This window comes from Myotis nattereri, assembly GCF_964212035.1.
Source record: "Myotis nattereri genome assembly, chromosome: 10".
Lineage (NCBI taxonomy): Eukaryota > Metazoa > Chordata > Mammalia > Chiroptera > Vespertilionidae > Myotis > Myotis nattereri.
In genome coordinates, this window is record NC_138085.1 from 61,674,094 (window position 1) to 61,700,346 (window position 26,253).

Here is a 26,253-nt window from a genome sequence, read left to right on the forward strand (position 1 = left end):
CGTTGTCTGCTTTCATTTTTACCTCTGAATTCCTTCATTATCATAAACACCAGCAACTCTGGAGTTTTGAAATCACTTCCGTATAAAGTAAGTTTTCCTTGCTGTGGTGTAAACAGAACTTCATTGACTAGTCACAACTCTAGGTTAGGCGATTGTGTTTTTATAGGCACAGTGACTTTACCATTACGAAGCCTTCAAGTTCTAGCCTTCCTTTTTTACACCTGGTTTTGCAATCGCCCTAACTGAAGGCACAGAGAATGCACAGCAGTTGGCACCAACACTAGCTGGCCCTTATTTAATTACTCAACAAAATATTTCTCCAACTTCTATTGTGTGCCAGAGGCAGTGTTAGAAGCACCCTGTTTGGCCACTGAGAGAATGATGTGGTAGGTGAGAGTTGCTGTGACCCTCGAGACAATTTTTAAGGTCTTTAACTCTGTAGACCTAAGAGAATCATATGAAGGAAGACCTGAACAAGGGCTAAGGCTTGTGTGGGGTCATGATGAGGTGTTTTGGGGACATTCTCATGAGGAGCTTTGGGTACTTATAGAATTTAGTGTCATTGCTTTCTCTGTTTGTTATAGTAACCCAGGTAATAATATCTCATTGAATTTCAAAGCATTTTAATAATAGTTTTATTTTCATTATTAGGCACTGAGAAATCGAGTGATTTGTCAGCAGCCACATAACATGTTTTTCAGTGTCCTCTATTTTCATCTATATGAAGGAATAAAACTCTTACATCTATGTTTGTATATCAGACCAATACTATTCCCCCTTGATTGCGTGTGTATCATTTACTTTCATATGTGATATGCGGTGTTTTAGGACTCTAAGTGTGTTATTCTGAATAACCAGGCTGAGAATTTATTATTTTATAAAGTACTAGAGGCCCGGTGCACAAAAGTTTGTGCACTCGACCGGGGGGGGCGGGCCCCTCAGCCTGGCCTGTGCCCTCTCACAGTCTGGGACCCCTCGGGAGATAACGACCTGCTGGCTTAGGCGTGCTCCCAGGTGGCAGAGGGCAGGCCCAATCCCTAGGTGCAGCCCCTGGTCGGGCTCAGAGCAGGGCCGATTGGGGAGTTGGGGCACCGCCCCCTGTCATGCACAGAGCAGGGCGGATCGGGAGGTTGCGATGCCACCCTCAGTCACGCTCAGGGTAGGGCCGATTGGGGGGTTGGGGCACGCCCCCTGTCACACTCAAGGCAGGGTTGATGGGGAGGTTGCAGCACCACCCCCTGTCACGCACAGAGCAGGGCCAATCAGGGGGGTTGGGGCTCCTTACCCTGTCACACACAGAGCAGGGTCGATAAGGGGGTTGGGGAGCTCCCCCCGTCACGCACAGAGCAGGGCCAATCAGGGGGTTGAGGAGCTCCCCCCTGTCACTCACAGAGTAGGGCTGATAGGGGAGTTGGGGCACCGCCCCCTGTCACACACAGAGCAGGGTTGATCAGGGGGTTGGGGATCTCCGCCCTGTCACGCACAGAGCAGGGCCGATCAGGGGGTTGAGGAGCTCCCCCCTGTCACTCACAGAGAAGGGCTGATAGGGGAGTTGGGGTACCGCCCCCTCTCACACACAGAGCAGGGCGGATCAGGGGGTTGGGGTGCCGTACCCTGTCACACTCAGGGCAGGGCCGATGGGGAGGTTATGGCTCTACCCCGTCACACACAGAGCAGGGCCCGTGGGGGGCGGTTGGGGTGCCGCCTTCTATCACCCACAGAGCAGGGCCGATCAGGGGGTTGGGGCGCCGCCACTGTCACACTCAGGGCAGGACCGATGGGGAGGTTATGGCTCTACCCCGTCACACACACAGCAGGGCCGATCAGGGGGTTGGGGTGCTGCAACCTGTCACACACAGAGCTGCAGGGCGATCAGGGGGTTGGGGAGCTCCCCCCTATCAGGCACATAGCAGGACTGATCAGGGGTTTGGGGCGCCTTCCCCTGTCACGAACAGAGCAGGGCGGATAGGGGCGTTGTGGCCCCACCCCCTGTCACACACAGAGCCACAGGGCGATCAGGGGGTTTGGGCGCTGCCCTCTGTCATGCTGATCCCGGTGCCGGGAGGCTTTGCAGCTCTGCTGATCCCGGTGCTGGGAGGCATATTACCCTTTTACTATATATAATAGAGGCCTGGTGCATGGGTGGGGGCCGGCTGGTTTGCCCTGAAGGGTGTCCTGGATCAGGGTGGGGGTCCCGCTTGGGTGCCTGGCCAGTCTGGGTGAGGGGCTGAGGGCTGTTTGTGGGAAACTGATATAGGGTTAAGCCTCGGACTGACCTGCTGGCAAAGTCATAAACAATTCCCAGCTTGGAGAGCACAGTCCTCTTAGCATAATTAGGCTTGACCTTATAACACTCCCTAGATCTTATCTGGGAAGCTAAGGGGCTGAGGAAGTGCAGGAAGTATAACCATGGTGTAAACAAGTGAAACTCACAAGAAAAGTGTAACTTTGGTAACCACTGCCTTGTTTACCTCTCACTATAAAAAGCTTGGTGAGGCCTGAGCACAGTGGAAGTCCTTCCTCTTGAGTTGGACTCTCTCGCCTGGTCCCCCAATATTCCCAAATTATTTTCGTGTCTTTTCTATTTCATTTGTTGTGCGGCTCCTCTTCCAGACCCGAACCCTGAACCACGCAGGACGTGGAGGGAAACACTTACAACAGCTGTTTTCAGGCTGGCGGGTGACTGAAGCTCCCAACCGCTCATTTATTTATTTCTTTTTTTTTTTCTGGGCCAGCTTTAGCTCTGAGGCTTGGCTCCAGCTCTGAGGCCTCTGCTGGTGAAAGCAGGTATCTGGTTTGTTTGGGTTCTATAATCAAAACACTGTTTCAACTCCAGCTTTGAGATTCCGGCTGGCTGAAAGCAGGTTTCTGGAGTTTGTTTAGATTCTATATTTGTAACAATGTTTCAAACTGCAAGCTCAGAGGCCGGCAAGGCAGGCAGGGAACGTTGGCTTCCTCCGTCACTGAGGCAAGCAAGCCTCATGTTTTCTTCAAGCTGCCTGGCTGCCGGCCGCCATCTTGGCTGGCAGTTAATTTGCATATAGCCCTGATTAGCCAATGGGAAGGGTAGCGGAGGTATGGCTAATTACCATGTTTCTTTTTTATTAGATAGGATTGTTTATAGCTGTGTTCGTTCAAATAGAGATGGTGATTTCTGATGATCCTCAGCTTGAGTAAACACATCATTTACTTTATATCAAGACTAGAGGCTTGGTGCACGAATTCATGCCCAGGTGGGGTCCAGCTGGCCCACCCTGATCAGGGTTGGTCAGGGCTGGGCCCGCTGGGAGGAGGGCATACGGAGGTTGGCTGCTGGTCCCGCCCCCAATCGTTCTGGTTCGCCAACTGCAGTGCATGTCGTAGTGACCTGTCATTCTGGTTGTTCCAGTCGTTCAGTCGCTTGGCTCTTATATATATATAGATTTGGGACATATTCTGGTTTTGTCCCCAAACAAACTCACTCTCTTGCATTATTTATAACTATTTTAATGATTAACAAGTGAAAAATAAGGCAGGAGAAATAAGGGACCTTGGTAAGGTAAAAGTTTATCAACAATCAATCAGTAGATAAAAAGCTTTGTTTTTATTATTGATATTTATTTTTTTTTGACCAAATAACTTATTTATTTGAATGAATTTTCATTTGGAGTTGCTCTTAAACCTGATAAAATGAAGGTCTGTTTATGGGAAAGGGAAAAGATTTTCTTTCTTCTTGTGCTTGCTAAAAGCCTTTAGTGATAACAGCTTGGTAAATTAATTATTATTTAGGAAATGAAGATATTGACAGATTGAATTTACATATAACTAGTTTCCTGGCAATTGAGTCTCGGTGATTTTTCTGGGAATTTTGCTTCATATTTTGGCTTTAAATGTACTTCATGTTTAATATATATTAGTCGCATTTTGTTCGCAGGTGAAATAATTTCTGTAGGCCAGTGGTGAGTCATTTAGTTAACGTAAGAAAAACAGTTTATTAACAGTAAGTAAGGTCTCCAGTTGCCTAAGGGAGTTGGAGTACCTCCAAAATGAATGAGACACAGTTCATCTCAGTCGGTTACAAGTAGGTTATCTGCTGCATGGATTTTCTTTAGGATATCTTAATTCTTCAGCTAGCTTTCCATCCAGATCACCCAGTTTATATAAAATCTACTTTAATACCCATCCTGATGGTAGATATTCAGGGATTGAAATCAAACTGAAATGTAACCTAAAGATGATTAGGAAAGTGTTTTCTTTCTTAAAAACACAATATTCTAGTAATACATTCAAAAGCCAAAAAAACATGCTTTCTGGATTATGTATAATTTGAGATTTTTATTCGACTGCTCCCTTCCTAAAGCAGAGTGTAGTGCCAAACAACTCCTAGGTACCTAATAGAGCTGATTTTCTAAATGAGTGGGTTAAATCTACTGACGGAAATAATGGAAAGTTGATAGTATTTGTATCATGAACCAGATTAAGCCTGATGTGTGACTGAGCATTTAGGGCAGGCATCTTGGAATAATGCCTTTTATGAGGCAAGGACTTTGGTGTCCATCTACATTTAAATTCTCCCTTTGCCACTTATTAGCTATATAACCTTGATCAAATTATTTAATTCTCTCTCTCCCTCCACCTCCCACTTTTTAAACTGGATTTTAAAAAGCAGTAGGAAAGATTTGAACATATTTATAAGTATAGTGAACACTTTAATCAACAGTTGTCTATCTGGAGAAAACATTCTAGGCAGAGAGAAAACCAGGTGCAAAAGTTGAGAGGCATGGACTGAGGGTATTTAAGGAACAGCAAGTAAACTATTTGTGACTGGGGTAGAGTAAGAAAGGGAAAGAGTTGTAGAAGGTAAGATGAGAAAGCCAATGAGGACTAGATAGTATAAGACATAGTAAGGACTTTGGCTTTCATCTGAGTAAAATGGGGAGCCATTGGGTTTGTGAACAGAGGAGTATCATGACCTGGTCTTTTAAAAGGATTATTTTGACTTCTGTGTTGAGAATAGTAAAAGCAGAAAGACCAGTTAGGAGGTTACAATATTATTGCAATTCTAGAAAGAGATAGTGATGGCTCAGAGATTGGTGGTGATAGTAAAAAATGATCTGAATCTGGATATAATTTGAAGGGATAACAGGATATGTTGACAGATTTGGTATTTGAGAGAAAGGGGGACTCCAACATTTTTTGCGTAAGGTGTATTATTCATAGATTAGGATGGAGAAGACAGTGGGTAGCATAGATTTTGGAGAAAGATGAGTTTAGTTTGGGGCATGTTAAATTTGAGATGTCTGGTAGACACCACATTGAGATTGCTTTGGGTTTACTTAATTTTCCTAAAGTATGTCCTTTAGACTTTCTTTTCATGTTGGTCTCTGGGAGGCAGACTTACACACACATACATACACACACATATATATTTTGTATGTTTGTTTTTCTGTGTACTATTTTGGGTGCATTTTCCAGGAAACTATCTTTTAAGTTATTCTCTAGAATTCATTTTATCTGTCATTTTTTTTTGATTAATTAAATCTTTATTGTTCAGATTATTACAGTTGTTCCTCTTTTTACACCCCATAACTCCCCTCCACCCAGTTCCCACCCCACCCTCTTCCCTCACTTCCCACCCACTGTCCTTATCCATAGGTGCACGATTTTTGTCCAGTCTCTTCCCGCATCTCCCTCACTCTTTTTCCCCCCAAGAATAGTCAGTCCACTCCCTTTCTATGCCCCTGATTCTATTATAATCACCAGTTCATTCTGTTCATCAGATTATTCACTTGATTTTCAGATTCACTTGTTGATAGATGTGTATTTGTTATTCATAATTTGTATCTTTACCTTTTTCTTCTTCTTCCTCTTCTTAAAGGATACCTTTCAGCATTTCATATAATACTGGTTTGGTGGTGATGAACTCCTTTAGCTTTTCCTTATCCGTGAAGCTCTTTATCTGACCTTCAATTCTGAATGATAGCTTTGCTCGATAAAGTAATCTTGGTTGTAGGTTCTTGGCATTCATCACTTTGAATATTTCTTGCCACTCCCTTCTGGCCTGCAAAGTTTCTGTTGAGAAATCAGCTGACAGTGGTATGGGTACTCCCTTGTAGGTAACTGACTGTCTTTCTCTGCTGCTTTTAAGATTCTCTCTTTGTCTTTTGCTCTTGGCATTTTAATTATGATGTGTCTTGGTGTGTTCCTCTTTGGATTCCTTTTATTTGGGGTTCTCTGCGCTTCCTGGACTTGTAAGTCTATTTCTTTCAGCAGGTAGGGGAAGTTTTCTGTCATTATTTCTTCAAATAGGTTTTCAATATCTTGCTCTCTCTCTTCTTCTGGCACCCCTATAATTCTGATGTTGGTACGCTTGAAGCTGTCCCAGAGGCTTCTTACACTATCTTCGTATTTTTGGATTCTTTTTTCATTTTGCTTTTCCGGTTGGGTTTTTTTTTGCTTCTTCGTATTTCAAATCATTGACTTGATTCTTGCGATCCTCTAGTCTGCTGATGGGAGTCTGTATAATATTCTTTATTTCAGTCAGTGTATGCTTATTTCTAGTTGGTCCTTTATCACATCCTCGAGGGTCTCATTAGATTTCTTGTAGGTCTCATTAAGTTTATCGGCGGTTTCTAGAAAATTCTTGAAAAACCTTATAACCGTGGTTTTGAACTCTATATCCAGTAGTTTGCTTTCCTCCATTTCTGTCATTTGTGTCCTTTTTCTTTGTCTATGCATTTTTTATGCTTCCCTGTGTTGATAAAGTGGTTTTCTGTGCTAAGTGTCCTCTAGGGCACAGTGGTTCAGCCTCCCCAGTTACCTGAGGAGGACACTTTTGGTGCACCCCCTTGTGGTCTTTGTGCACAGTCTTGTTGTAGTTAAGCCTTGATTGCTGTAGGTATCACTGGGAGGAATTGACCTCCAGGCCAATTGGCTGTGAGAATCAGCTGTGTCTGCAGTGGGAGAACTTCTGTGCTGGAGACACCCCTCCGGGGCAAGACTTGCTTTAGTGGGGTTTTGGTGCTCACTGAGTCTGCCCCCTGAGTGTGTCCTTTATGGTTCCATGGAGCTGCAAACTGGATGGTCCCATTCTGACCTCTGGGCCTCCTGGCTCCTGGATCTCTAGGGAGGTGCTAATCTAGCCTCTGCCTTAGGCTATCCAGCTAAAGCCTTTCTGTAGGGCTTGGGCGGGGCGGGTCCCAGGGGATCAACAGGGCAGGGCTAGCAGTTATGGCTGCTCTCAGAGGCCCCACTTCTCAGTGTCCCGGCAATTGCTGTAAGCCCCTCCGAGAGAAAGCTGCCCTCGAGTTCTGACTGATGCCAGACAGTCCCGCTTTTCCCGTATGAGTCTGGGTCCCCAGAGACTTGCCCGTAACTGGAGCTCAGAGCCTGAGACTCCCTCCCGACTGAAAACGACAACCGCGCCTTCAGCCGCCAGCCCGCTCCACGTGTGCCTCTGTACCTTAGTATTTTATTTCTGCACTGCGCCTCCTCTGAGTCTCGGTATGCTTTTCTCTTTCCTTCTAGTTGTAGAATTTCCACTCAGCCAGCCTTCCTGTGGTTCTGGATGATGGCCGTTCTGTCTTTTAGTTGTATTTTTGAAGTGGTTGTGCGAGGCAGCAAACTCCGGTGTTTATCTATGCCGCCATCTTGGTTTCTCCTCATCTGTTATTTTTTTGAAAGTACATTTTCGTTTCCAGTATTTCCAGAGTCTTTATTTTCGTATGGGCTTGTTCTTCAGTACTGTGTGTTTTGGATAATTTCTTGCTCCTTTAAAATAGAAGTTATCCCTTCATTTATTTATTGAATATTCTAAAGTTATTTTAAGGAATAGCTACTGTTGGGCCAGATAGATAATATCTCTTATCTTATATATGGCTGGGGGACCAGGACTGACCTGGGAGAGATGCAGAACTAGGAATCAAGGGAATCATAGAAATAAAATCCAACATGGAGTCCAAATTGGAAACCAGTCAACTGAGGTATTCTGTAGAAAAGCTGATATGATCCAGGGGAATTACAAAGCAGAACAAGAAGGTCTGGACTGTATGGTAGAAGTTGGTGCCTTGAGCATTTCCCAGAGTTCCTGAGGTTCCTGGTTCCTTGGCAGTGGGCAGAGAGGGCTCTGTGGAGGGCACTTTGCCAGCCTTGACCTTGGTGAACATTCTTCTGGCATTTGTTTTCAAATTCCCCAATTTAACAAGGGGCATTAAGTCTTGGTATGCAACACTCAAGGGAATGAATAGGGCTGGTCAACTGTTTATAGTTACAATAACCTAGAATCCAAATTAGGGAATTTCCTCTATGCCTTTACATAAAGTATTTCCTCAGTCATCTCATCTCCTACTTCCTTAACCCCACATAGGTGGGCCTTCTACCATTCTGCCTACACATCCTTCAAAGTCCAGCACAAATTCCGCCCATTCAGTGGCACTGTACTGACCCCTTGTACACCTTGTGCCTAGTAGTTGCTCTAAGTATATTGAAGCTTCAAGAAAGGAAAGGTCCTTGTGAAATGCAATATTTGGAAATAAGTGTGGAGACTATAAGCAAATGCTGAGTTGGAAATATGGAGGGGGAGTGGAGATGGGGACCAGTAAAGTGAACAACTTTACTAGAACAAAAGATCTGTGTAGAAATTTGGAAAAACTTTTTTTTAAAATATATTTTATTGATTTTTTACAGAGAGGAAGGGAGTGAGATAGAGAGTTAGAAACATCGATGAGAGAGAAACATTGATCAGCTGCCTCCTGCACATCTCCCACTGGGGATGTGCCCATAACCAAGGTACATGCCCTTGACCGGAATCGAACCCGGGACCCTTCAGTCCGCAGGCTGACGCTCTATCCACTGAGCCAAACTGGTTTCGGCATGGAAAAACTTTTAAGGTTATATTCAACTAGAAGGGTGTGGGCCAGGTCATAGGCAACCTTTCAAGCTGGAAGATTTGATCAAGATGGAACATGAGTTAGATTAAGATTTGTTAACAGTCAAGAGCCATTGTAAATTCAGGGGAGGAAGGATGTTTCATGGTGAGATGGCTTACTCTGATCCCAGACCCGACTTCTCTGATTGGTTGGTTTTGGTAGAACCTCTATATGCCAGATGTGTGACAGTGTTGGAGAGTATGACTGAACTAAGTATTTGTTGTACTGGTATTTTAGTGCACTTGATAAGAAAATAGGAAAATATCCCCATCTCCTGCTTTTCCCCCTTACATGGGGAATTTCTCCTACAGGATACTTGACCCTAGACCATGGGTGGGCAAACTTTTTGACTCAAGGGCCACAATGGGTTCTTAAACTGGACCGGAGAGCCGGAACAAAAGCATGGATGGAGTGTTTGTGTGAACTAATATAAATTCAAAGTAAACATCATTACATAAAAGGGTACGGTCTTTTTTTTTTTTAGTTTTATTCATTTCAAACGGGCCGGATCCGGCCCGCGGGCCGTAGTTTGCCCACGGCTGCCCTAGACTGCAGCATTATCTATAAGCCAGCCTTACATTGCTTGTGGTCCTGTGGTGGGGAAGAAAATGCAAGTATATGAAATCCACCTTTACTCTTAGATCAAGTAGTTTTCACTTACTTTACCTCTGTGTCTCCAACTTTTTTTGTGTGAATGGGTAGATCACAAAAAGATGACTTTTGCTTTAATTCTCTTTTTTCTTTTTCTTTTCCCTGCTCAGCCATTGTGCAGTAAATTAACCCTAATATACTTAAAATGTACTTTAAATGTATTTTCTTTGAATATGTATAATCTGTATAACTATAGAACATAAATTACCATCAAGTATACAGTTATGTTCTCTCTGTGGATACCGGAGTTTTGCAGTACTATAGAACATCTGTGAGAGCTTGATTAACCATTTTTAGGACATTTTGAGTGTTGGTATAAGCCTCAGTAGGAAAGCTTATTTTGCAGATAAGACACATGCTTTATATGCTTTTTAAGAATAGAATCTTCAATAGCTTCAAATCCTAAAACCCATAGTAAACAGAAAAGTAGAAAGTGAGACATTTTTTAGTTTTTCTCCCTCCAAATGTAAGGGTATGTATTCTTTTCTAACAGTGATAATATATATTTACTAGAGGCCTGGCCCACGAAATCGTGCACGGTTATGGTCCCTAGGCCTAGCCTGCAATCAGGGCCATCTTCCCCAGCTGCCAGCAGCCAGCCCCGCCCCCCACTGCCACCCACCCGGGTTCCCCATTTGCCATCCAGTGATGGGAGCCTTATGGCTGGGGGAGGGACTGAGAGGTCGGCCGTTCCCACCCGCTTGCCGGCCCCAACCCCGTCACCAGTTGCCCTCTGTGTGTGGGGTGACCGGTGGGGCAGGAGCCTTGGCCTGGCACCGCCTGCATTTCCCCACCCCGGGTCCCCGTTCGCCATCGGTGATTGGAGCCTGCCAGCCGGGGAAAGTGACCAAGAGGTGGTCAGTGTACCTCATAGTGACTGGTCAAGTGGTAGTTCTGGTCGTTCTGCCTTTGTGGTTGCTGGGCTTTTATTATATAGGATAGTTTGTACTGCTAACTTTTGGTACCTGATAATTCCAAATGTTCACTTTAATTATGCCATTTAGATGCCCTAATGTGAGTCTGCAAAAGCTACCAGAACAGTGGTTACGGAATGTTTTAGAGGAAATTAAATGCAGTGATCCTTCATCTAAACTCTGTGCTACAAGGCGCAGTGCTGGAATTCCTTTCTACATACAGGTACGTATCTGCAGGACCATAACTGTTTGTTTATTTGTCTTTTGATAATAGCATATTCTGACCCGCTTGAGGGAGTATTGCATAAGAGAGATTTCTGTCTTTTCAGTACTATAGCATTTGTAGCTTTGCTTTAATGTGGGGACAGTATGTTCCTGGACAGATCTGTTCTTGGAAAAAACCCTCGAAGAGGTCAGCCTTGAAATGAACAGAGGGTGGTATAGATTTCTGCCTGTTCATTAAGTAGACTGGCATCACTGTGGCACATTCATTGCTCACTTCAAGGAAGTACACATGTTACCTTTTTTGAATTATAAAAACATAGTCTTTCTCTCATTTCAAGACCCTTAAAACTCTAAGGCAACCAGTTTCTTTTAAACCCTTTCATAAAATGTCCATGTATAAAATAATCTTAATAGTCACTAACATTTATAAGTACTTTTTTCACACATATTATCTCATTTAATCCTTCCTTAAGCCCTACGGAATAGGTCCTGTTATTGTCTGTGTATTATAGATGAAGAAACTGGAGCTTATAAAAGTTAAGGTGACTTGCCAAAGACCACAGAGGTAGGAGCAGAACTAAGACTTAAGCCCAGGCAGTCTGACTCCTGAACCCCTCTCCATATGAGAATGCGTGTCTGTGTTTTCTTTTTAACACAAACGAAAGCATATTATATACATGGTTTTGCCCTTACTTTTTTCACTTAATATTATACCTTAAAGATTGCTCCATTACAGCTTATCCAGGTATTGCTATTGGAAATGAAAATACTTTATTTCCATAATGCTGAAATTAAGAGACTACCACCTTCATGCATCCAAAGAATAAAAACCAAAGTCCTTATAGTACTAAATCAGGAGAAACTGAGTAGCTTGAAACTTTTCATTCTTGGGAGCCATAGCTACATACCTATGAAATACAGCTGATACTTGAAGCCCTCCACAACCACTAACCTATTTTCTATCTCTCTATATTTGCCTACTCTGGACATTTCATATAAATGGAACCGTATAATGTGATCTTTTGTATCTGCTTTAACTTAGCATAATGTTTTCAAGGTTCATCCATGTTCTAGCATGTATCAGTACTTCATTCCTTTTTATTGTCTCAGCTGATTTGATATCCTATTTTTATGTTTATTGAACATTGGCAAAATGTTAACACAAAATAAGTAAGCATCTCTTGAAAATTCAAATATAGGTCCCCTTTCAAGTTTATAGTATTTTCTTTTGTCCTGTGGCATTCTCATGCTACAATTTGATAGTCCTCCAGATAGACTCTTGTGTGAAGAATTTAATAACTGATCAATCTCCAGGACATTCCCAGGTTCTTAAAATAAATTTAATCTTGAGGTTTGGGTTGTGTTTTTTCCATGTGTTTTCATTTATTTCAGAGAGAGAAAGGGAGAGGAAGATAGAAACATCAGTGAGGAGAGAGAATCATTGATTGGCTGCCTCCTACGTGCCCCCTACGGGGGATTAAGCCCGCAAAGCTGGCGTGTGCCCTCCCTGGGAATCGAACCATTGACCTCCTGGTGCATCGGTCAACGCTCTACCACTGAGCCATACCAGCCAGGCTTTTTGTTTTTAAAGAAAGAGTATTTTCTTGTTGAGGAAATTTGTTACTAAAACTGACTTGCTTATTTTATCTGAAACCTGCCACCTAATTATGGTCCTAAAAGGGTTGTCAACAAGAGCCATTCTCAACCTCTTAGAATTATATAATTAACAAGCAAACTACAAGTGACCTTAGAGATCCCATGATATCACCTTTACCCAATTTACAGTTGGAGAATCTGGGAGATAGATTAAATTACTTGCTCAAGGCCACATGGCTTAATGAATATGCTTGATATCACATGTTTTTATAGAGGGGATTTTGCATTTTGGGATTGATTCTGGGAAGTAGCAAAATAAGAGTCTTGTTAATTTTTGCCTTATTTTTCCATAGGCACTGTTGGCATCTGAACCTAAGAAAGGCAAAATGGATTTGTTGAAAACAACAATGAAAGAGTTAATCTCTTTGGCTGGGCCTACTGATGACTCACAGAGTACAGTTCCCCAGGTAATAATAGAAGTACACAAACCCTGCTGGGAAGGCAGTGGTTTTAAATCTTTGCTGTACTTATAAAGAAAAAACCTATCCACTAAAGATATAGAACTCTTGAAGATAGAACAGACATTTGAAGCTTATTTTGATTTGCTTGTTTGTTTTGTTTCATTTTGGTTTTTCTGTCCACAAAGTAAATTATTGTTTTAATTGATATATATTGACCAAAATGAACTACTTTTAAACTCTTGTGGAAACATCCAACTTGGATATTTTGTGATACTATTGCATCTCAAAATTTAATAATGAATGTGCTTTCACTTTAAAATTTTACGTTGCTTGATCTACATTTTGTAACTGAGTTGGATCTTTCCCTAAAATGTAGTGTCTGACTTTTGGTATATTTGGATTTTAATTTTAGCTAATATTTAGTCCCTTTATTCATGTTAAAGGTGGGTCAAGTATGTGTGTGTGTGTGTGAGTGTATGAAGTTGGGTTAAGTACTCCTCACAGCTCCACTCCACACCACTCTGCTCTACCCCATTCCACCATGGTAAATGCCTGCCAGATACTTCTTTTCTAGGCTTTCTCAGTAAATGCTTCATTGTAGGACATTCCTACTCAATGTAGAAGGTTTATGTTACGTCAGGGAGTAGACTGAAAGTTGAAAATGTACAATAAGTACATATGGTTTCATTAATCACCTTTCAGGAATAATAATTTTAAGATATTTTCCAATAAAATGTGAAAAATATAACTGCTTTGATTGTCCTAGACTATCACTTATGAAAACATCTAACAATAATGGAGTTTTTCCATCCCTTTACTTTTATCCTTTATGAGTCTTTTGTTCTGAGGTGGTTCATGTTCTCTTATCCATTCAGCTACCCTATGTCTTTTGATTAGAGCAGTGATGGCGAACCTATGACACGTGTGTCAGAGGTGACATGCAAACTGATTTTTCTTTGTTAAATGGCATTTAAATATATAAAATAAATATCAAAAATATAAATCTTTGTTTTACTATGGTTGCAAATATCAAAAAATTTCTATATGTGACATGGCACCAGAGTTAAGTTAGGGTTTTTCAAAATGTTGACATGCCGAGCTCAAAAGGTTCTCCATCACTGGATTAGAGCATTTAATCCATTTACATTTAAGGTTATTGATAGGTCCTTATTTATTGCCATTTTATTTTTTAAAATATATTTATTTTTATCGATTTCAGGGAGAGAGAGAGATAGAGACATCAATGATGAGAGAGAATAATTGATCAGTTGCCCCCCCTCCCTCCTAGGGATTGAACTTGCAACCCAGGCATGTGGCCTGACCAAGAATCAAATCATGACCTCCTGGTTCATAGGTGAACATTCGACCACTGATCCATACCAGGCAGGCCATTTTTATTCTTTATGCCTGTGTTTCTCTCTCTATTTCTTATTATTACAGCAGTCCCTTTAACATTTCTTGCAATGCTGGTTTGGTAGTAATAAACTCTTTTAGCCTTTTTTTGTCTGGGAAACCCTTATTTCATCATCTATTTTGAATTATAGCCTTGCTGGATAGAGTAGTGTGGTTTCAGATCCTTGCTTTTCATTACCTTGAATACTTCATGCCATTCCCTTCTGGCCTGTAGAGTTTCTGCTGAGAAATCAGCTGACAGCTTTGTGGGAGCTCCTTTGTAGCTAACAAATTGCTTTCTCTTGCTGCCTTTAAGATTCTCTTTGTCTATAATTTTTGTCATTTTAATTATGATGTATCTGGGTGTGAGCCTTTTTGGGTTCTTTTGGCTTGGGACTCCCTGTGCTTCCTGAACTTGGGTGACTTTTTCCTCCACCAGGTTAGGGAAGTTTTCTGCCATTATTTCTTCAAACAGGTTCTCTATCCCTTGCTCACTTTCTTCCCCTTCGGGCACTCCTATGATGCAGATATTGTGTTTCATGTTGGCCCACAGCTCCCTTAAATTGTCCTCCTGTTTTTTTTTGTTTTTTTTGTTTTATTATTGCTTAAAGTATTATAAAGGGTATTACATATGTGTCCTTTTTTTCCCCCCGCCCTTGACCCTCCTGTTTTTTTTTAATTGTTTTTCTTTTTGGTTCTCTGATTGAGTGATTTTTTTCTACCCTGTCTTAATGTGATCCGATCCTTGGCTTCCTCTAATATACTGTTTATTCCTTCCGGTTTTATTTTGTTGTTGTTGTTAATTCTCAACTGAGGATATTTTTCCTTATTCTTCTGAGAGGAAGGAAGGGAGACACACAGAGAGAAACATTGATGTGAGAGAGACACATCAATTAGTTGCCTCCCACATGCACCCTTACCTGGGGTTGGGGATTGAGCCTGCAACTGAGGTATGTGCCCTTGACCGGAATTGAACCTGGGACCCTTGTGTCCATAGGCCGACACTATCCATTGAGCCAAACCAGCCAGGGTCCAGTGTATTTTTGTTTTTGTTGTTAATTTTCATCTGAGGATATTTTTTCCATTGATTTTTAGAGAGAGTGGGAGGGAGGGAGAGGAAAAAAGGAGAGAGAGAGACAGAGAGAGAAAGAGAGAGAGAGAAATATCAACATGTGATGTTAGAGAGACACATAGACCCACTGCCTCCTATACACTCTGACCAGGACTGGGAATGGAACCTGCAGCCCAAGTATGTGCCCGTGACTAGGAATAGAACCTGAGACCCTTTGGTGTGCAGGCCAATGCTCTAACCATTTAGCAGCACTGGCCAGGGCCAGTATATTCTTTTTTCTGCTATGTTATTTGTCATTCTAAGTGGTTGTTTTTCATAGTTTTCTATATCTTTTTTCATGCTGATGAGCATCCTTATCATAGTACTCTGAACTCTATATCAGATAAATTGCTTATTTCCATTTTATTTAGCTCTTCTGGAGAATTCTCTTGTTCTTTCATTTGCAGCTTGTTTCTTTATCTTGTCTGTCTGTTTTGTGTTTGTTTCTATGTATTAGGGAGATCTGCTATGACTCCCAGTCTTGGTAGGGCGGCATTATGTAGTACATGTCACTTAGCATATTCATGTTCAGGTTTTTTTTAATACAAGCATTATTTATTTTTTTAAGTACCACTTAATGTGCATCCCATGTGTTGATATGTAGCACTGTCATTTATTGCCCAGTTCTAAGTATTAAAAATTTTTTCTTTGACCAGTGTTTTAAAATGTCAGTTTTAAAAGTATTTTAAGAAAATAAATTTGCAACTTTATTCCACTATGATCAGAGCATAATCTGTAAGATATTAATTATTTGGTATTTGTTGAGACTGTATTTGTGGTTAAGTTTGAGGTGATTTTAAAAAATGAATGTTTCATGAAAGAGTGTGTTGTTTCTGTTAGGTGTAGGATTCTACATGTCTGTTGGATCAAGCTTTTTTTTATTACATTGTTCAAATTTACTAACATTGAAAAAGTTGATTTATCAATTATTAGGTATGTTTTATTAAAATCTGCTATTTCATTAGTGGATTGTTTCTTAAATTTCATAATTTTGTTTTGTTTTGAAGCTATGCTATTAGGTATGTACACACTTTTAAAGCTGATAGCTCTATTGATGTTTCTTTCTTTTCAGATCTAACCTATTGAACTTAATAATTATTCAAAGTGTGTATATATTTTTTGGGGGACACCCTGTATTTAGAATTACCACAGTCTTTAACCCACAACTAATTTTGAACTTATTAATTCTAGGTTCATGCTTTAAATATTCTTAGAGCCTTGTTCAGAGATACACGTCTGGGAGAAAATATTATTCCTTATGTTGCTGATGGAGCTAAGGCTGCAATTCTGGGCTTTACATCACCAGTCTGGGCAGTAAGTGCTTTTGCCATTTATTTTCACTGACTTAATGATACTCTCAGTAGGTTTTAATAAACTGACCATTCACTGAATGATAAAAATATGTACTACATTTTATCAAAGAGTTTCTTCAAAGGATAAACCCTTGGATTGGGCTACATTTTCACTCTTGGTATTTTATTATTGCATTCTAGTCCTTTGTTGGCTTATTAGCCATAATTTTGTTTTCTTATTATAGTGATTGCTTTAAGGTTTATATCTTTAACATCACAGTCTACCCTCAAGTGATATTATACCACTTTGCTTAAAGTGTAAGAATCTAGCACACATACTTTCATGTTTCTCTTCTCAGTCTTTGTGATGTTATAAATTTTGCCTTTATGCATATTGTAAACCCATGCTATATTGTTATCATTTTTGCTTAAACTATCAACTATCCCTTTTTAAAAAATATACCATTTCAACCATTTTTAAGTATGCAGTTCAGGGACATTAACTACATACACCAGGTTGTGCAGTCATCACCATTGTCCATTTTGTGGACTTTTTCATCATCCCAAACCAAAGCTCAATAACCATTTAATAGTAACTCCCCTTCCCTGCCTTCCCCTAGCACCTGATAACCTGTGCTCTACTTTTTGTCTCTATGAATTTGCCTATTCTAAGTACCTTTTATAAATGGAATTATACAATATTTGTCTTTTTGTATTTGGATTATTTCAGTTAGCATAGTGTTTTAAGGTTAAGCCATGTTGTAACATGTAGCATAATTTCATTCCTTTTAAAGGCTGAATAATATTCCATTGTATGTATATATGACATTTTGTTATTCATTTATTTGTTGGTAGGCATTTAGGTTGTTTCTTTTTGGCTTTTGTGAATAATGCTTCAGTGAACGTTGGTGTATAAATATCTGTTGGAGTCCCTGCTTTCAGTTTTTGTGTGTAAATCATATGGTAATTTTATGTTTAACTTTTTAAGGAATGTTTAACTATATTGCATAGTGGCAGCACCATTTTTCTACTCCCATCAGCAATACAGAGAAGTTTCATTTTCTTTAGATTCTCGCCAACACTTGTTATTTTCTGGTGTTTTAAATTTTTTTTTAATTTTTATTAAATAACAATCATTCTAATGGGTGTGAAGTGGAAGCTCATTTTGGTTTTGATTTCCATTTCCCTGATGATTAGTGATGTTGAGCTAGAAGCAAAATGGCTCTTAGTATCTTAATGTCTTTCTTTTGGATGCTGTGGGCTCTGGGTATCAGTGTGTTGAGTGATTGCTATAAATATACTCCATCAAAAGGTGAAAAACAAACACAACATGAAAATGGGTGAGGTTAAATATTGAGTCACTTTTTTTTTTTTTGCACTCCAGAAACTTTTTGATTCAGAACTCTAAAGATAGTGGACAATGGCCAGTATAGTTGTTGGATTTAAAGAAGTAACCTTTTACATGTTTTTTTTCATGATTCTTGGGAAAAACATCATGATTTTATTATCCTGTATTATTATGCCTTCTAAAACAAAGGAGACAAATCTATCACTTGTAAGTGTTTGACATCTGGCTTTAAAATAAGACTGGCAAGGGGAGAGGAGAAAAAAACAAACTAGACCTTAATACATTACCTGAGGAACGAAGAATTTTCTAGGAAGGCAAGCTTTCCAATTAGCTACACAAACATTTCATAACTTTATGATATGCCTCTCATTGAGAGTCAGTGTACTGCAGTGTAGGCAAAGGCACAGATGCCCAGTGTAAAGTGGGATCCTCAAGGTTGCCACCTCTTGCCTGGAAAATTGTGCATCTTCCTGTAATAAGCCGTCTGAATTCTGTCTAGCAGCATTGCCTAACTACGTTGGAGGACACCGTGTTTACCTTATGCATTTACAGGAAGTGAAGCAATACCTCTGTGCTGTCAGTTGAATCACAGCGGTAGGAATGTGGCTTTACCATCGGGAACAATAGAGATCATAAAACTGATTACCAGAAATATCAGTATTGTTTATTTCAAGCCATTAGTTCAAAGTGAACAAAGAAATGTTCTCTGTGAAAGGTTTTTCAGAGTGAAACCTGGTGACTTTTCCAACTTTTTAGCAAAACTCAAAGTATCAGATTGTTTCATTTATTTAAGAAGTCTTTTTTGAGACCTTTTTAAAAGTAACACATGTGCACTACAGAAATTTTGAAAATAAAGGAATGCATAAAAAAAGTACAAGTCACCTTTTAACTATCACACAGATGTAATCATTAGCATTCTGATGCATTTTCCTCCTCTTTTTCTATGTGTGTAGTATTCACATGTGTGTAGTATTCATATGCACATATATATACATGAAAGACTGCATAAATATATGTAAGTGCTTATTTATAGTTTTATTTGGGGGAAAATCTTTTTAACACTGGTTATAAAGGAATCTTCTTGTTTCAATTCAGTTTGTTTGCTTTACTAGAGAAAATAACTATAATGATCCATATATTTATTTAATATATCTAATATATCTATTTAATATATTGATTATGTTTTCTTCCTTATGAAAACATAAGATACACCAAAACTGTAAATCAACATAATGAATGTGACGAAGTCTTCATTTTGCAAAGCAGTTTATCACAGCATTCTCTGTTGAAGTCATTCAAAGGGTAATTTTCTTTTCTGAATGTGAAATATAGTTTGATTTACAGAAATCTTATTTGTACACATTTTCTGAGGAATATATCTTATGCAGTGACTACACCTGTACTCATGACAATTATTTTTTTCTGATAAGTTAAAGAGGAAAAAGCACAAGTAAAATGAACTTACTTTTAGTTTTATAGTATAGGAACATTTTCCAGGAAGAATTCATAATTTGTTTTTACAGTTTCCTCAGTCTTTTGTATTGAGAACATACAAATTTCTTGGTCTTTACCACCTATTAGGCATTTTTAAAATACAGAGGAAATTTATTGTTGTAAACATATCAGCATTAAGCACACCTAGGTGTTGTCGATGATATATTAAGCATTAGAAAAAGAGGGATAAATAAGACATAATCATTATAATGGCTGTCTTATTGGGTATTTTCCATGGGCCTGGCATCATTTACATTGATTATCCCACTTAATGCTCAGAACAGCCCTGTGAGGTAGATTGTATTATTTTAATTCCCATTTTTCAGATAAGGAAAACAAGGCTCAGAGGTGAAATAACTTTGTCAAAGGGCACACAACTATTATCCTTCGGACTCTAGAACCTGTGCTGTTATACGGGAAACTTTTGGGTGGTATAGGAATACAGAGAAGGTGCATCTTACCTACCTTACAGGGTTTTGGTCCCTTAGAGAGCTGGGGATATAGCCTAGGTGCTAAGGTTTTATTGAATGGTACAAACCCAAAGCAGCAAGAATGAAGGAAAAAGGGAAGTGAGGCAAGGAAAGAGGAAAGACATTACCAAGCAGGCCTGAACCTTGCAGGAAGACTGAGCTGATTGTATAGTCATGTGATATATCTTCTAGCCAGGCCATGTGAAACTTACCACCTCTTGGAACAGCCTCAGCTCCTGTCTCTTATTGGTCAAAGTTCACCCCTTGGGGCATTAACGCAACTTGGGCAGGTGTTAGCACAACCCTTGGTCAGCTGCTAGAGAAGCCAGATCCCATTCCCTCTGATGTAGCATCTCATCTGTGTCTGGACATGATTGACTGAGCCACAGCCTGTGTGGATGTCGTTGGGACAGACCTGGAGTTGGGAACTGTGGCTCCCACATTGTTGGAAAACTCTGCACATTGTAGGAGAGTAATAGATCTGACTGATGTGCTTAAAAGTAGAGACTCAATTATAAGGTGGTAAGAGGGAAGAGGAAGAACAATCAGGAAGCTATCGTAATAGTTCTGCCAAGAGGTGATGGTGGCTCAGAATAAGGAAATATTAGTAAAGATGGTGACAACCGATAATCTTTTATATATTTTAGAGATGAAGCTAAGTTTAGTTAAAAATTTAGGTAACAGAAAGTAACTTATCGGTGCACATATATGGAAACAGATTTCCCTGGGCAGTGTTTGGAAACAGGCATTACTGGGCATTCCCTTTTTTGTGTTCAGTGACTGTCGAACACTGAAGCTCCTCTCCCTGCATCCTCATTGCAGGGCAGGTAACGCCTCCTTCCAGCTTGCCCAGCATTCCACTGAGTAGCCACCTCCGGGTCCTTCTAAGACTCACATTGGGTTTTTATTTCTGTCTGGTGTATCTTTCATTTGCTTCCCTCGGGCCAGTTCTGCTTCACATTTTGCAGTGGGTTTCAGAGGAAAAGAGCCTTTCAGACCTTCCCGGTAGCCCTGCGACATGTCCTCTGTGCTCGGTTGGCACCAGCGTCTCCAGGCCCTGTGGTAGTTGTGAAGTTGCCGCTAGGATGCCAGGCTGAGGGCTGTGTGGCGCTGAAACCCAGGCATACGCTACCTTTTAGGCTACATGCCTTGGCATGAAGCTTGATTAACTCACAGGAAGAGAACTTCTTTCCTAATTCACGCATAGTTGGTGTATGGGCTTGTGAAAGTGTAATATGTATAAATGACCATATCACATAGTGATTGCACACCGAAGGCTGATCCATGTTAATATTATTAAATGACGTAATGTGACTCGTGCCTCCAGCCTAATGAGGAGGTGCCCATTCAGTTTGTAACACAGTCTCTAGGCACTCCTGTTTTAACACTCCTGCATTTGGCAGCCTTTGTCAGAAAGTTTGGTTTTGGGCAAGATGGAGTTTGTGTGATTCCTCAGAGGAGACGGGGTCCTACGTGACCAATTCGTCTTAAACCTATGATTCTTTAGAAACTAAATCAGTAGACTAGGTAAGAGATAATCAAGGCCTCAGTTAGGCGATGCTTGATAGAGTTAACAGGACAGATTGGTTTGTTGTTTGGGGATATTAGGCAGGACACATAGTAGGGACTTCATTAATGTTTGTTGACTATTGAATGGACACAGTGAATTCATTCAGTTTTAGGGTTTCATTGTAATTTTGGTATGAATTGTGCCAATGTATATGTAGTCCACTTCTAGAGTTACCAGGCATGAATTGAATCACTCTTGAACTTCTAGAGGAGAGGTTGCATACTGGTGGATGATTGGTCAAATCTAGTCTGCAACTGTGTTTTATTTGGCTTCCACGATGGTTTTTCCCCCCTTTAATTTGTTGCCAACATTTCAAAATAGTGAGATTTCACATAAAAATGGGGGTTTCTGGCTTCTCTTGAAAAAGGAAAAAATCGGGCAACACTGGGCTTACATGGCATCAACTCAGTTGAAGCTGAATAGTGACTTCATCAGACCAAGTCCTCTGCTGCTCCTCATAGCACTTGAGTTTATGACCCTGACTGCGGGGGGTTTATAAGCTATTTTCTAAATCTTACATTGTTACTTTTCATTACCTTTCTTATATTGCTCTTGAAACGTGCCATATGGTTGAGACACCTGTCTTATTAGAATATAAGTTCTGTGTTGACAGTAAGTTTATGTCTTCTAACTTTGAATATTCTGTGTGGTGCTGGTATATACACACGGTAGCAAAGTCACTACATATTTGTACATCTCTACTCTGATTTGGCAAGGTAATTGAAGAAGCCCAATCATTCAAAATATTTTTATGATATAGCAGAGCATTTTGATACATTGGTTTGGAAATAGATAATGCTCTATTATCATTTTGAAGAAATTCATATTTATTAATGATAGTTCTTTTCTCCTTATTTTTATTAGCTACTTGTCTCAGATAATTTTATAGTTAAAATGACTATTAGGCTACTGGCATTGTGGCATTAGTAAACAAAATTTTGGATGTTAAATATTGTCTTGGCCATATTAGTAATGTGGATTTTTTTTTTTATTGCTTGAAGTATTACAAAGGGTATTACATATGTCTCCTTTTCTTTCTTTTTTTTTTTTTTTTAAATATGGAATGCTTCACGAATTTGTGCGTCATCCTTGCACAGGGGCCATGCTAACCTTCTCTGTATTATTACAATTTTAGTATATGTGTTGCCTAAGTAAGCACTAATGTGGATTCTTTTAGTTAGACCTTATAAATATTCTCTCATGGTAAAGGATTACAGAAAGGATATGGAAAATTAATTGTTTCTTTAAAGAAGTGTTATGTGGTGATACAAATACAAATAAATAATGAAAACAATTGGTAGTAATATAAGTATCAGAAAGAGCTATGTGTGTGCAAGTAGTTGGATTATAGAGTTCAGTTTAAGATGAAGTCATTGAGTCATTTACTGTAAAGTTTTTTTAAATTATCTTATTTTTATGAACATAAACCATATTTTCTTTAGCCCTGCACTAGGCAATTGAGTAATGATTTTGAATGTCTAGTTTGAACATGGAAAGTGTTGGTTTCATGCCATGAATCTTTCTTAACCCTTATTGTGTATTTCTTTTTACTTTAGGTGAGAAATTCATCCACACTTCTCTTCAGTACCTTGATCACAAGAATATTTGGAGTTAAAAGAGGAAAGGATGAACTTTTCAAAAAAAATACGTAAGTTCTGTCTAATGCTAACTTTACTTTTAAAAAATATTTCCAGGCTAAAAATAATTTTTAGAATTTTGCTTACTTTCATAGAATCATCTGGAGCATAAAACTATGAAAATACTATAGTAAATTAACCTACACTGCCAATTTCTAAGGTCTTGGGGAAAAATACCTGCTTTTTAATAAGTAGATTTTTTAAAGCAATGAAAATATAGCAAGGTAGCAGGGACTGAAATGTAGAACTTTTCTCAGTGCAACAGCTAGTTTTTTATTTTATTTCTTTGCATCTTCAGCTATTCCTGAAATGTCCTAAATTGCTTTTTCTTGATGTGTCATTGAATACTAGCTTGTGCAATATCTTTCTTTTATAGCTGGAACTTTAAATGTTTATGATACAGTCATCAGTAACATGTCCCAGATTAACTTTGCATTAAACTCTGTAACCAAGAGGAGCAGTTACAGATGTTGGCTACACAGAATAAACAATGCTTTTCACCTTTAGGACTTTCATGTTATCTTAACCCTCTAAGATGTTTTTTTTCTCAAGGTTTTTAACGCTTGGAAGGAAATCTACTGAAACACTCTGATTAAGGGTAATTTTTAGATAGGGTGCACAAGTTCTTTTTGTTGGTTTTTAAAGAGAAGCTTTGGGTAGTTGTTTCTTTAGCATTTAGGTTAGTGGTAGTCTAGTGGCTTGCAGTTGTTAACACTAGATGTCGCTGCCGCTGCATATTTACTTTCTTCATTTAGGATCCAATTTGGTCCAGTGTTCTTTCCTGATCTAGAAATAAATCAGGCCCTATTTCTCTTCTACCTAAAAATGTTGATTATCACACTTTTAACTTAGGGTTTAAGCTTTTGTTTATTAAAACATATTTTCTTGTGATGGAACTAAGTCTTAGGAATTAGAACATATCATGAAATAATTTTATGATGTACTATTGGTAATTCTATTGAAACCTACTGTTAGTTTTTTTTAAAAATTATTTATTTATTTATTTATTTATTTATTTTTATTGCTTAAAGTATTACAGAAGGTATTACATATGTGTCTTTTTTTTCCCCCCACCCTTTAATTTTATTGATTTTTTTTATAGGGAGGAAGGGAGAGGGATAGAGAGTTAGAAACATTGATGAGAGAGAAGCATTGACCAGCTGCCTCCTGCACAACCCCTACTGGGGATGTGCCTGCAACCAAGGTACATGCCCTTGACTGGAATCGAACCTGGGACCCCTCAGTCCCCAGGCCGACGCTCTATCCAGTGAGCCAAACCGGCTAGGGCCCTATTGTTAGTTTTGAATTGTTATTTAAATTATTCCTTGTCACCCTATAAAATTCACTAAATATTTAAAAGGAAGGCAACTGGCTATAAGTGTGAATCCCCTGAGTATATTCAGCAAATACCAGAGATATTTTTTAGCCAAGTTGTATTTTTAAAATAATGATAATATTATTTTTTAAAAGGATGATTATAATTTTTACTATTTAGCTGGTTCCTAGAGAAATTCTTCCTGTCAGTAGTTTGAAATCACTAATATTTGTTTCTCTTTACTTAGCTTTGTTTATTTTGTTAATCTACAAAATTCCAAAACGTTTAAAACAATTTGGCCATATTATAAGGCCATGATAGTAGTATAAATAAAATATGATCTGAGATTATTAAACAAGTGAAATTATTGTTTAAAAGAACTTGAAAATGAGAAAATTCTTTTTCCCCTTTTATGATGTGAGTGATTCTTGGTTGTGTAAATAAATTTGACTCTGTACAAAAGAAAATGATCACGTTCATTTCATTTCAGTTGTATCTGAAGAGTGGTGGAAGAATAGAGCAGTGAAACCACTCTGTTTTCATCTTTTTGCCCAAGGCATGCTGATGGGAACCTCTATTATAAATTCATTACTCTTAACTAGGAAAGGTTACAAAATAGATAACTTTCCTAGAAAGAGGGAAATGGAATATTCATATAAAGTGAAATGGAATTAAGAAGTTAATTTTTTAAATATAATGAACATTTTTGGTAAGAGCCTAATTTAGTTCAATAAACTAACGATTGGTATACACAATTATGTATGCAAGGATTCTGTTCTATTTAACCCTTAAAGAATATGTTTTTGGCAGCACCTGCCAGATTTGCTCTGCAAAACCTTTAGTGTCTTAAATTTGCTATTATTTGTAATGGTTCTTCTTGTTTTAGTTTGTTTAATTATGTCACTTTTTGTTGAAGTGTTTATATGCCTGTTCCCTACCGTATTAACTCCCTGAGGGGCAGAACCTTTTCCATCTTTTGTGTGTATGTATAATGGGCACTTTAAGAATGCTAGTAATAATGATGTCCTGTTGGTTGGTTACTCAACCATCGAATGACTAACTCGGCTGATGAGACCTCACAGGCAGTTAAGTCTACTTTCACAACCACAGATTGCTCTGTACACAGTCTTGCAAATGTGTGCTGTTGTCCAGCAGGGGACTGGACATAAAAAGAACATCTGCCTTTCCTATCTAGTGAAAAAAAAAATCTCTAGGAGTAAACACACTTGGTTTCTAGGCATTTTGCTGCCACTGGAGATGACCTTAATAGACTCCCTTATCCGCTTTGGACTTCAGTTTCTCCATCTATATAACCCAGGTAATAAGATCTGTGCTCTGTACTCATAGGGCTGTGATGAGAATAAAATAAATTATTAACAGTTCATTTTCTTTTAAAATATTGGAAGCCCTATGCAACTAGAGATATAATTTGCTCCCTCCCCCCCCCCATTACCACTTCTTTTATTGTACTTATTTCATTGTCTTACAGTTACACAGCTTTCTGAGGATAAGGTCAGGATCTTATCCATTTCTGTATACCTGGTGCCTAGGGTATTGTCTGGCAAATAATAGGCATACAGGAATACCTGCTTAATGAATAAGTAAATCTCATTACTAGAGAAGAGATAAGAATTCTTGCTTTTATTCTTGCCTTTTTTGCCATGTAGCCATGATAATCAGTGAAGATAAGTTAGTTAACCTCTCTGGGCCTTGATTTTTTTCCTCTAAGAGATTTGGACTATCCTGGATGGTTCTTATTTCTGTAAAACACTCAGTTAAGGCTTTATGTAACTGTTACTAGACTTGCTAGTTTGGTAAACTGCTGTTTTCCCAGTGCCTAGAACAGTAGCTGCCTCGTTGTAGGGACAAGA

The 26,253-nt window shown here is 39.2% G+C and overlaps 1 protein-coding gene and 1 pseudogene across 2 annotated transcripts in view; both read left to right on the forward strand.

Annotated features, from left to right (window-relative positions):
* Window positions 1–26,253, forward strand: part of LOC308525747 (ferritin light chain-like) — a 1,112,779-nt pseudogene that overhangs the window by 659,773 nt on the left and 426,753 nt on the right. The window lies entirely within an intron of this gene.
* The window catches only part of THADA (THADA armadillo repeat containing), a 304,865-nt gene that overhangs the window by 61,897 nt on the left and 216,715 nt on the right, over window positions 1–26,253 (forward strand). The window contains exons 23-26 of the mRNA XM_081101482.1: window positions 10,562–10,694; window positions 12,646–12,759; window positions 16,448–16,570; window positions 22,987–23,078. Of these exons, the coding sequence (XP_080957608.1) occupies window positions 10,562–10,694; window positions 12,646–12,759; window positions 16,448–16,570; window positions 22,987–23,078 (462 nt within the window). The remainder of the gene's footprint in view (window positions 1–10,561; window positions 10,695–12,645; window positions 12,760–16,447; window positions 16,571–22,986; window positions 23,079–26,253) is intronic.